Source organism: Sphaeramia orbicularis, chromosome 22 (genome assembly GCF_902148855.1).
Source record: "Sphaeramia orbicularis chromosome 22, fSphaOr1.1, whole genome shotgun sequence".
Taxonomy (NCBI): Eukaryota; Metazoa; Chordata; class Actinopteri; order Kurtiformes; family Apogonidae; genus Sphaeramia; species Sphaeramia orbicularis.
In genome coordinates this window covers 31422686-31434932 of record NC_043978.1, presented here as the reverse complement: position 1 = coordinate 31434932, position 12247 = coordinate 31422686, and the positions used below count along the sequence as shown (strand labels likewise).

The window sequence follows — 12247 nt, the reverse complement described above, 5'->3', positions numbered from 1 at the left end:
AAAAAAACAGGACTGTAGTAAAGACAGTAAAGAATACATACAATGTTGGCTTTATTGTCTTCCATTAGACCAGGGGTGTCAAACACATTTTAGTTCAAGGATCACACACAGCCCACTTTGTTTGGACCAGTAAAATAATAGTTTAATAACTTACAATGACAACTCCAAAGTCCACATTTTTAACAATATAATGCCTGTTGTAAAATATTTTGTGCCTTTGTAGATCCACAATGATCTGTAAAGTGGATGTATAAATAAATAACAATAAATGAAGAGAATTACAAATTTTTCTCTTGGTTTTAGTGCAAAAAAGTAAAATTAAGTTATGAAAATGTTTACCTTTACAACCTTGAACAAATGAAATGGAAGAATACATGAATGTTGTATTGTATTGTATTAACACCCTAAAATTTCATCAGAAAAATAGATGTATTTTTAACAATATTACACCTCAACTTATCATTTATACATCTGCATTAAACATCCCAGTGGACAGTCTACATAGGCATAAAACCTTCTGTAACAGGCATAATATTGTTTTATTTATTATTCATAGGTTATCATGATAGTATTTTACTGGTTTGACCCACTTGAGATCAAATTGGGCTGTATGTGGCCCCAGAACTAAAATGAGTTTCACACCATTGACTGTTAATATCTTCAGTGTAAATTTTACACTTCACAAATTCATCCCACCGGCCAGATTGGACCTATTGGCTGGCCGGTTTTAGCCCACAGGTCATATGTTTGACACCCCTGCATTAAGCAGTAGTGTGCACAAATTTAAAATATTGTCCAGAAGTTCAATAATATATACATATATCAGCATTTGGCTTCTGGTTTGATTCATTACATTAATTCTTTCACATTGTTTTTAAGATATTTCTTCCATCTGTTTTATCATCATTGTATTTCCACAGTGATGGAAAAGGTCCCACATACAATGATGATAAAAAGCTCCTGTAAATCAAACTGACTTAATATCTCATTAGAATGAAAAACTTTATTAATTTTTTTATGAAGACCTCTAGATTATGAGGAAGTCCGCCATTATATTTGAGATATCAAGTCATTATTTTGAGTTTTTGATTTGCAGCACCTTTTTTGCAACATAGTGATTAAATGGAGTTCCTGTTTGAGGAACTTTCTTGTGGGGATTCCTTGCGTGACTTTATGACAAGAGAGCTTCACCTCTGTCACAGTTACAGTCAGTTATATTATTAATCTCTTTATTTTGAAAGGATACATGCCACTTACCTCTTTTTTCATCACTTACTCTGGAAGGATATATGGCAAATACAAATCATGTTAATATATCAATAGGCGGGAAGTGTTTGGCAGGATATTTGTAGTTAAGAAACTCTGTCTTCATATACATATTTGTGTCAAGTATGTTTGTTTACACTAACAAGTCCAGCAGATATGTTTTAAAATGATGTAAGCTTGATCTGCTCACCTCTCTGTGATTTCTAAGTTTTTCTAATATTTTTCTATATTTTTAAATGCAGTTGTAAATAATCTTTGAAATCTGAAGGTTGCCAATTGTTAAGCCCCTTGAGGGTTTTTGATAACCATCCATCACAATTTTTTAACCAACATGTATTTATGTATATGTTTTTTTACTATGTGAAAAATAAGTAAATAAATAAGTCATGTTTTGTTAAATAAAGGCAATAAACAGGCCTCTGCTTCAATATATCCCTGTTACTGTGAGTTTGTGTTTCCACAGTTAAAAGAATCACATTTTATAAAGTATGTAGATCACATTTTGCTAAAACCGCTTTATTTTAATGCCATCATACAAACATGTATAGAAAAAACATCAACAGAAGCAGAAATTATGCTTTCATCTGTAGTATCAGATTTACTTACTATACAGTACTTTGTAGCTCCAGCTCATACATGTCTGTTGCTGTGATTCTTCCCCCTTGTGGTCAAGCTTTAGTATTGCATTGACACAGAACCACAAACAGTGTACGCCTGAAAATATATGGCACTAGGCACAAAAATATAACAGTGGTAAACCTATTTTTTACTTTCCTTGGGGATTGAATTCCTGAAAAAAAGAAGACATGTTGTTGTGATCTAGCACTATTTAAAGCCTATGAAGCTACAAACAGGTGAAAAACAAAAGAAATACTTGAATAATAAATTTGAGAAATGTATAGATCAGGGGAGTCAAACTCATTTTAGTTCAGGGGCCACATACTGCCCATTATGATCTCAAATAGGTCAGACCAGTAAAATAATAACATATATACCTATAAATAATGACAACTCCAAACTTTTCTCCATCTTTTAAAGGGAAAAAAGTAAAATTATATTATGAAAATGTTAACATCTAAAAACTCATTTCAAAAAATGTGAATAACCTGAAGAAATATGAACAACATGACATGTTTTAAGAAAAATAAGGGCAATTTTAACAATATTATGTCTCAGCTTATCATTTACACATGTGCATTTCAAAATACCGATCACAGTGGATCTACAAAGGCACAAAACATTTAGTAACAGGCATAATATTGTTAAAATTTCACTTATTTCTCTGAAGACATTTCAGGTTGTTCATATATGTTTAGGTTATTCACATCTTTTGTTGTAAATATAAATATTTTCATGTAATTTTACTTTTTTATACTAAAACAAGAAAAATTTGGAGCTGTCATTATTTATAGGTTTTTATGTTGTTATTTTACTGGTCTGACCCACTTGAGATCGAATTCGGCTGCATGTGGCCCTTGAACTAAAATGAGTTTCACCCTCCTAACTTTCACAAATTCAAAAATACAGGCTGGACTGGGACCTTTGACAGGCCGGTTTTGGCCTGCAGGCCTTATGTTTGACATCCCTGATATAGATGCTCCTACACGGTGCACTGAATGGAACCTATTATGGACCGGCATCGACAACATCCTCCACCTCCATAATCTAATATCAGTCTGAAACAGTGGTGTTCATCCCTCTTGTAGAGTTCATAGATGCTAATCTGGCACCATGTTTACAATAGTTTCTCTTTGATTTTGTCACCTGTCTGTATGTATTCATGGTAAACATCCTTTAACATTCATTTGTCTATCAATGGGAAACACAGAAAATCTATATCACACAGCTACTTCTTAATTTTTCCTTAATGTATACATTATATTTGCCTTTTTATAATTCCAAATGTATATAATATTTTGTTTGCTACATTTACTTGACAAATAAAAATATCCATTACTTTAAAATGTAGCGTATTTCTTTGTACACTGTGCGTTCTGTAGCTATAGCTGTGCATTACACAAAAATAAGTTACAGCTTTCTGGACAGAAAAATCAATTCATGTGCAGTTTTTTTCATACAATATTAAAACGACAAAGATAAACTGCTCTCAGAGGTTGAATAAAAACACACAAACATACAAAATAGGAGAACAAATCCAATCTAGAATTAACAATCTAGAATTTAAAGAGTCTATTTTCCCCCAAAAGTTACATTCACATCAAATTTAGTGTTTTTATATATTCAAAATATTTATTTTTTTAATATTGCAAACTGATGACTAGATTTTTAGAGCTATTTTTCTACATTTTCACATTAAGTAACTGATCATTTTAAAGCAAAAGTAGTGCAGAGCAATAGACAGTAAACATTTTAGACCTCCTATAATAGCATGACATGAGTACAACAGTCCTAAAATATAATTAAGACAAAACACATCATTTTCTTGCTCTAAATTAAGGCTTGACCTGTTATAAAATGTCTCTAAAATAAAACTGATGTTGAGGTAGAGGCACATTTTGGCTTCACATGGTGACCAGAAGCTAATTTTTCTTTTTTGGTATTCCTTTTTCTGTGATTCCATGTTTCTCTACAGTGAGAAGCGAGTCTCCACCTCATCTGCGATCATTTCACCGATGGAAAGGGAGGACGTGGCAGCTGGAGAGGGAGCGTTACGTACGTGGAGGACCCGACTGCCCACGTCGCCAACCCCCCCATCAAACACAAAGTCGTCCACGAGGTTTCCATCACGGTCAAGAGCCTGGGCTCGAACTCCTGAAGGACCCCTAGAAGAAAAAAAAAAAAAAAAAAAAACATGATTAACAGGAGATAGTGCTTTGTATCAGGTGTTAAACTTGAGATCTGCCTTTTTAACCGGTAAACTGTTTGATTGGATAAATGGATGATTCCAGGTATATTCTGGTGTTTTTAAAGTGGGGTTTTATGAGGTACTTATCCATCATCCATAGTCCATGTACACCTCTGATACCATTAAGGCACTGAGCCCATTTACATGCACACTAAAACTCCTATGACTGTCTGATTTCTTGAGTTATCACATTATTCAAGTGATCATATAAACAGCACAATCCCATATGTTTTATCAGATAAAAACAGTAAACTGATTATGAGAAATCAAATTAACACACCTGGATTTTTCCCTAATACTCTGATGTCTTCATGCATGTATACCTGTTAATTTGTTTCATTTTGTTCTTTTACATCTGTACACTTGTATAAAAAAAAGGAAGTTGTAGAAAATAGAAGTGACAGAGTCAAATGTAAGTGGAAGACATTAATAGGAAGTTTGAGTCTACCATCACTACATAAGTGTGTACTCTGAAAGAAATCTGATAATGCACTGAAACGTCTAAACCAGGGTTTTTTGATGATCTAATTTCTGAAATGCTCATGAATATGTCAGATCTGATTATAACAATTATCTGATTACTCCCACTTATCTGATTTTTATGAATTAATGAATATTTTTATTTCGATAAAGTACAAAACACATACATATAAAGAACATACAACTGACATGATTAGTAACCGAAAAAGGTAGAAGCTAAAGCCAGAGGCTTATTTATGTTTGTCCTACTCCCATCCTTTGAATTACCTGAAACTGCGGCAAATAAAACATCAACACAAATTAATCTACATTCAGTTTCTTAGGTCACTTAGAGGTAATTTTACCTTTATAGCCCTTGAGAATTTGACAAATTGAAGCTTTTTTAAGAACTAAACAATGAGCTACACAATTTCAACTCACCCTTCAATTGATTTATGGTCATGTAAATGGGCTCAATGACAGTTGAACTGGAATAATGTCCATTATTATTATTATTATTACAGTTACAATGGCACCTTTCAGGAGGTTGGATATCCTTCTGAGACCCAGCAAAGCATTTTTGTCGTTTGTAGTGGACAAGAGTTTCACAGCTTTACTTAAAAAAAAAAAAAAAAAAAAAAAAAAAGTCCACCGCAAAGGCGTCGAGTCATTCTCTCCAAATCCACTGGACGTCTCTTGGTAATTAAATCATTTCATCTCACCTTGAATGATCACATTAGTTCTGATCCAAACTAATGTGCTAAAACTGTGTGAAGGTAACTTGAGGTAGTGTTCTGCATGATAAAATCCTTTTGTCAAAGCAGTGTGGTGGATTTAAAAAGAGCAGCACAAATCTGAGAAAACTGAATCATATCCAGCACTGATAGAAGCTGTCATTATGTACTTGGTGTTATACTTATTTTTGTCAATTTTGTTATTTTTTCCTGATCTGTGTCAACATGTATGTATTTTGCCAAACATTTAATCTTTAATGTTGTTTCTAAGAAGCCTAACCAGGGTCAAGGCAAATTAGCCAATTAGCTTCTATGGCTACATGTCCTATAGATATTATATCGGTTTCATATTCTTATTTTTATTTATTTATTACCTCCGCCAAGGAGGTTATGTTTTTGCCAGGGTTTGTTTGTCTGTCTGTCTGTTTGTTTGTCTGTCCGATAGTGTGCAACATAACTCAAAAAGTTATGGACAGATTTTGATGAAATTTTCAGGGTTTGTTGGAAATAGGATAAGGAAGAAATGATTAACTTTTGGGGGTGATCGGGGGTGGGGGGGCCCACTGATCAGCCTTGGCGGAGGTCTGCGCTCTCCGAGTGCTTCTAGTTTTTTTTTTTTTTTTGAAATTGAAAAAATAAATATTCATGAGATGTAAAGAAAAAATGACATGTCATGTTATACCTACGGATGTAAAGAAATCAGACAGCTGAAATATGATTAAAGACAGCATTAAAAGAAAAATTATTGATCTGCCCTCTCATTATTGCATTCATATTAGATAAAAGTGTATGCAGTTTTGTAAATGTAGCCACTGGTTTCATATTCTTAATTGTAATAATGCATTTATGTATTGTCTCTGTTAAATAAAATGTGAGTAAAAAGAAATAATAATCAGCTTCACTTTGCTGTCGGAGATGGTCAACAGCAAAGTAAAGTGATAACATTGTACGCTACATCGTAGATACTCCATCCAATTTAACAGACAATTAATCACATTTTTGACCTGTCTGACTTATATTTTCTTGTTAATTCATCCACAGCAGTGCACTGTTTTCTCCAAACTGGAAAAACACTGACTTCAGATCAGTTCCTCAAACAAATACAATTCAAAAAGTCTCAACCAAACGTTTAAGTATTAATTTTTGTCTTGTTTACAGTAGAAACCACAGTTTTAATATAGTTGTTTCACACACAGGTTTTTAAGAAGGTAATATAGGGGAAACTGTCCTAATAATTCGACTTATTACAATTGACAAGGCTTGAAAGGTTCTAATGAAATGTTCATTCACAAAATATTTTTCATTTGGCTTTTTGTGGAAATAGGTAAAATGATCTAAAAAGTCCTTTCACACTTTACAGATCAACTTTGTGGTTCAGCTGTGACTTTGCACCCCTCAAAAAACAGAGGTGTGTTTCTGAATGCATGCATTGATATTACTGTACCTGAGTACGTCACTTAGTGCGATTTCAGGGATGTATTTCTGCAGGAGTTTAACCTGTGCACCGATAAAAACGCCTCTATACATCTCTCCAATTCCATATGTCATATTCTTCAGTACCAGCTTCTGAAGGCCCCTAACAAACAAACAAACAAACAAACAAACAAACAAACAAACAAACAAACAAACACACAAAAAAACATTAATTTCTCCAAATACAGTTCAACATCCATTTACATCTAAGTACATCTAGTCTAATGTCCATTTATACCTGAATGACAAAGCATCAGCACAGTCTCTGACGTTAAAGTCGAACAAATTATAACCCTCTCTTTTGAAGGCGAGCACTGCATTGGGGCCGAGCCAAATATTTCCGTCCATCCGAGGGGTAAAGTGAACACCAAGGAACGGGAAACGAGGGTCAGGGACCTAAAAAAACAAATATTGGAAATGAATAAGCATCAATTTGTGTCCTTCGTAGAAATACTGTATATTTACTGGCATTTTAGAGTTAGTTAAGCTGATGTTAAAATGTTGCTTTACATTTAATTATCCACAAGGGATCTTATAAAAAAAAAAAAAAAAAAACAGAACATTTTTCTCCTGGCATCCCCGCCCCTACCACCCAGATGCTGCATATTATTGGTCTGTTGTTAGATGCCAAGAGACGCCTTATGGGAAAACACTCATAACGACCGCATGAACATGATGAGAAACATGTGCACATAGACTGATTATGTTCATTTTGTTGTTTTTCTTATATTAGATTACTAATATATAAATATATATATTAATTGGACTTTTTTTTCCAACAAAGTGAGTAAGGATGAGTGTTTTACCTTGCTGACATGTTCAACTACGTCTGAGGAAGACTGTAGATGTAGTTGAAACATGTCAGCAAGGTAGACATCCTTACTCACTTTGTTGGAAAAAAAGAATTGCTAATCTAACATGTGCACAATTTACAAACATTCTCCACTGACAGTACAGGCTTAATGAAACTAGGATCCACTCTATCTACAACATCAGCTTCTTAGCCCACCAGTCTAAAACCTAATGTGTGAAAAGCAGTTTTATACACGATCTTAAGTAGAATCAATCTGAGTCTAATTTTTTTTCCATCTTGTAAAATGTAGGTGAGTTTCACCCAAACTATAACATCTTTTCCCTATGTTGTTTCACACAATTTCACCTTTTCAAAACAGTTAACACTGTTTGTTTCTGAGTAGTTCTGAGTTTTGGTGAAAATCTTTATTGCTTTTTGGTGAAGAAAGGATGTAAAGAAGAAGAAACAACGATGCTTAGTGAAGGTCTTACATGTCAACAACATCTCAGGGACACAGAAAGACCACCTCACAAGAAGAAAATGTAGCATATTAGTCGTTTTAAAGACTCACAGGGTAGATATTTCCTTTGACCAGGTAGCGTTTTTCAGGTTTCAGGACCAAATAATCTCCTCTGAAAGGCACGATCCGAGGCACCGGACTGCAGCCAGATATCTGCGATAGGCGGTCTGAATACAAACCACCACACGTAAGGACGTAGCGACAACGCACCTCATTACCCTGTAGAAATACAACAGTGTAATGATGCAACAGAAAGACCACAAAGGTACAGTAGATGTGTTTTTCCTCTCCTACGGATGTGTGCATCTTACCTTTGTGTCTCTGATTGCAATTGGATATTTCATTCCTGCAAATTAATAATTACAAAAGTGGTTAAGAACAAGTTTTTGCTTCCAGTTAGACCATATATTAACACACAGATGTACATTTGTTACCTTCTGTGCTTCCTGCAGGACTTTCCTTCACCGTAGAAATATCATTGACTTCGTATTCAGTTTTCACTGTTCCACCTGCCTCTTCAAAGTCTTTGCCGTAGCTGAGAGCCACCATCCTCCAGTCCACGATGCCAGTGTACGGGGAATCTAAAGCCATTATACCCTAAGAATAATTACATACTTAGTCTTTACTGTCATGTTTCTGTTTTGTTCATAATAATTTCATCAAGTTTCTTACCCTGCAGTATGGTTCTCGTTCTCGAATGCCCTTAGCGTCGACGATACTGAGGTCACGCACGTTGTTCTTCAGGCCGCGTTCGTAAAGCGCTTTCAGTCTAGGTATCTCCTCCTGCTCCACAGCAACAATGAGCTGCAAGAAGAAACACATTGAATCAATCCTGAGACAGACACAACACAAAGATCAATAGGGAAGCTCATTTAAAAAAAAAACCAAAACAATCACAGTCAAACTTTTACATTTTCAGCACTCAGTATCTTTTCTTCATGTAATGATTCTTCCAATTTAGATAAGATTATAATTTTTTTTTTTTATTTGACTTGATACACACACAACAGTAACATTAAACGTATGCATAATCTCCAGATAATATGTACGTGGTTCATAATGTGTGCGCCTCTGAACATGAGGCTTTTTTAAGGTTGAAAAGAAAAAGAACAACAACAAAAAAAGGAAAATAGTCACAAAAATAATAAACGTAATAAAGACACAATAGTCATGGAATGTTCATCTTCAGGCTATCAATGTTTTAGACATTTAATACAACAGTTTCAATTTATTGAGTCCAGTGTTGGACTTAACTAAAGCTTAATTTATAAAATAGTAAAATTCCAAGAGGGATTTGGTAAAAAAAAAGAACCCAAAACAAAACTGTTGTTTATAGGTACTGAACTGGCTATAAAAAGTAAACATGACCATAAAACCCAGGTTTAACGTTTTATCAATGTACTATACAACACTGCCAGGGTCATGGGCATAAATTAAATTAAAGACGGTAACAATAAATAATATTCTAACAAAATACAAGCAAACGTTTTGTGTTTGGATATCTATAGAGTTTTTATAGTAAAAAGAAGACCTTTCCACATCTCTTGTAAGGCAGTCCTTTCTTCTCACAGTACTCGTAGGCTAAAGTGGCGCCTCGTACACACAGACGGGCCTTCAGCGACCCTGGGGTGTAGTAGATCCCACTGTGAATGACTCCACTGTTGTGCCCACTCTGGTGCACAGCTGGTGAAGAAGAAAGTGACAGAGAAGAAGAAGAAAAGAAGAGGAAGAAGAAGGAAAAAAAGCATTTGGTCAATGTGATGATGATTACTGTATTTATTCTAACCAGTTTTCAGGATTGTTAACTTGACACCTTAAAATTAAAGTTGAAACTTTACTCTCACAGTTGTTGGTTTATATTCAGATTGAGTGTCCTGGAAGAGGATGTAACCAAAATAACACCAAATGTGCCTCTGTAATAACACTTAGTCTGGGCCTGTATAATAGAGTTTAATTTTCAACACAAGCTCTTCATGCTCTGTTGAACTTGCTCTTGTTGTTCTTTGCAACCAACTCAAAGCTCAACCCACCAAGCTCTTTTTCCTTCTCCAGCAGAATGAAGCTGAGTGATGGGTGTCGCAGAATCAGCTCTCTGGCTGTGGCCAAACCCACGATGCCCGCTCCCACCACGGCCACGTCATAATTACTGAAAGACACACAAAGAGCGAGGTTATCACGAGGAACCAAAATGTAATGAGCAGAGAAGGATATTTAGGGCAGTGGTTCAATGTCCACCTGTACATGAATGTACTGCAAGTAATAGACCTTTGACCCTTGACAGTTGGGAAACATTTTGCAGCTAACACGTCATTGGTGTAACAAAGAGAATATCCAGTTGTCACAAGGATCTACTTGGTAAATCCAGATGGAAACCTTTTTATTATAACCTGTTAACTTGTGGGTGAGTATAAAATCCACCAGTGGATAATAAAGGATTTGTAAACAGCTCCAAAAACACTATGTTCAAGTGTGGGAGAAGATTTAAAGACTTGTGCCCTCATGAAGGGACAGAACATTGGAAACAGCAAGCATCTTGTTTTTTTTTCTTTTTTTTTTTCTTTTTTAATTGGAACCGTACTACAGTGCTTAAAACCTGGAACAACAAATCTGTGGTAGGATTTACATTACCTGGGTGTTTATTTTCCACTACTTCATACTTCCACTTCTCTACACCTTAGATGCAACTATTATACTTTTTGTGTGGCTAAATGGTTCTGACATTTGTAGTTACTTTTAAGATTACGGTTTTTCACATCATTCCTCTTGAGTGGACACGGGATGTGGGTGATAAACCCATAAGGTGCTCGTCTATGGGTTGAAAAAAAAAAAAAATTCTCCTCCTTAATATAAATAACCTTTTAAATAATCCCTATTGGATTACCTGAAAAATACATTGTCATAAAAGTAAATCGTGGCTTTTAAAATATATTTCAAAGGTATGTGGTTCTCAAAGGGCAGTAACTAAAACAGACAGTGATCTTACAGCATTTGTTTTATTAGATTTAACTATTAACAATATAAAGTAGTTCAATGAGCTCAACCTTAAACTTCTACACCAGTAAAATTCAACATACAAATTTTATGCACAAGTCAAATGAATCCAAAGATACATACAGTAGTAAAACAACGATGAAGACTATTTCACTGTACACATAAATCTGTACGTGAAACATCATAGTCTTCACAGCTGCATCTACAGGTTGTTCAATATTTATTCTTAAAACTGGTTTGAGAAGGAGCAATGCTTTCAGTTGTTTGATTCTTAATTAGCATCAACATCACTGCAAGGACTTTTACAAAAGTGTAGACCTGCGTATTTCGTTACTGCATGAGTTTACCTTTAATGTCAGTGAATCCCCAAAGCACATCATCAGAGAGAAGTTAAGTTGTTACATTATGACAGAACATACATGCAAATCCCTGCAGACTCATAGCTTCTGCAGATATACAATGAAACATATGCTGTTGACAGTCAACCTAAAGCACACACAAACTGTGGGCACCATCAAAGAAAAATGTCCTGCATGGAAAGCAGATGAAGCTACAAATGGTCTTGCAATGATAAGAAGACACAAAGCAATAACAAGTGGGTTTGTTTGCGTTTCTCATGTGGTGGTGAGTGCAGTTCGGGTCATGCACAAAGCAGAAATGTTATGCAATCCTTTAGTGGTGTTAAATGCCCTTGGGAGCCACTGGGATCAATTAAAAGTGAGTTTATCCAGCAGGTACCGGCTTGACCCCGCCCCTTTTCCGCCTATATGTCTGCCTGAGAGTAAAACAAACCTACACAAAGTTCACAGCTTAACAATAACACGTATGACTAACCTGGACTCCAGTGTGTAACACTCAGAGCTGTACTTTCTGTCTTCTTCCCTGTCAGGAGTCTTACCTGTGCAGCTCTCTGCTTCTAATGCCCTTCAACTGCTTCAACTGCGCGGTACAAACAGCCCTAAAAGACGCCCCGCTTAGTATCCGTATCATCTTCGAAGTGTCAAAAAAGCACGTCAGATTCGTCTCTTCATTGTACAATAGCCAGACTGACTCCCCTGAGGTCTGTGTTTGCTGTTTGAGTCCTCCTCTGGTGGTTGTCTTCCCGGTGTTTAGCTAGCTTCCATCCCGCTCTGGAGCCTGAATGC

At 35.4% G+C, this 12247-nt stretch overlaps 1 protein-coding gene across 1 annotated transcript; it reads right to left on the bottom strand.

Annotated features, from left to right (window-relative positions):
- Positions 1-3228: 3228 nt before the first annotated feature.
- On the bottom strand, positions 3229-12237 carry l2hgdh (L-2-hydroxyglutarate dehydrogenase). The gene is made up of 10 exons (XM_030127583.1): positions 12001-12237; positions 10142-10257; positions 9643-9794; positions 8784-8915; positions 8546-8708; positions 8423-8457; positions 8163-8330; positions 7037-7194; positions 6770-6901; positions 3229-4049 (listed from the first exon to the last, which is right to left on the bottom strand). The coding sequence occupies exons 1-10, from the start codon at positions 12090-12092 to the stop codon at positions 3854-3856; spliced, it is 1344 nt and encodes a 447-aa protein (XP_029983443.1). The 5' UTR covers positions 12093-12237; the 3' UTR covers positions 3229-3853.
- Positions 12238-12247: the final 10 nt, after the last annotated feature.

Coding starts and splice junctions, on each gene's coding strand:
- l2hgdh (XM_030127583.1), bottom strand. CDS start 12,092: ATGATACGGATACTAAGCGGGGCGTCTTTTAGGGCTGTTTGTACCGCG. Junction 8,916..9,642: donor CTTACAAGAGATGTGGAAAG/GTCTTCTTTTTA, acceptor TTCTTCTTGCAG/CTCATTGTTGCTGTGGAGCA. Junction 4,050..6,769: donor GCACTAAGTGACGTACTCAG/GTACAGTAATAT, acceptor TTTTTCTTCTAG/GGGTCCTTCAGGAGTTCGAG.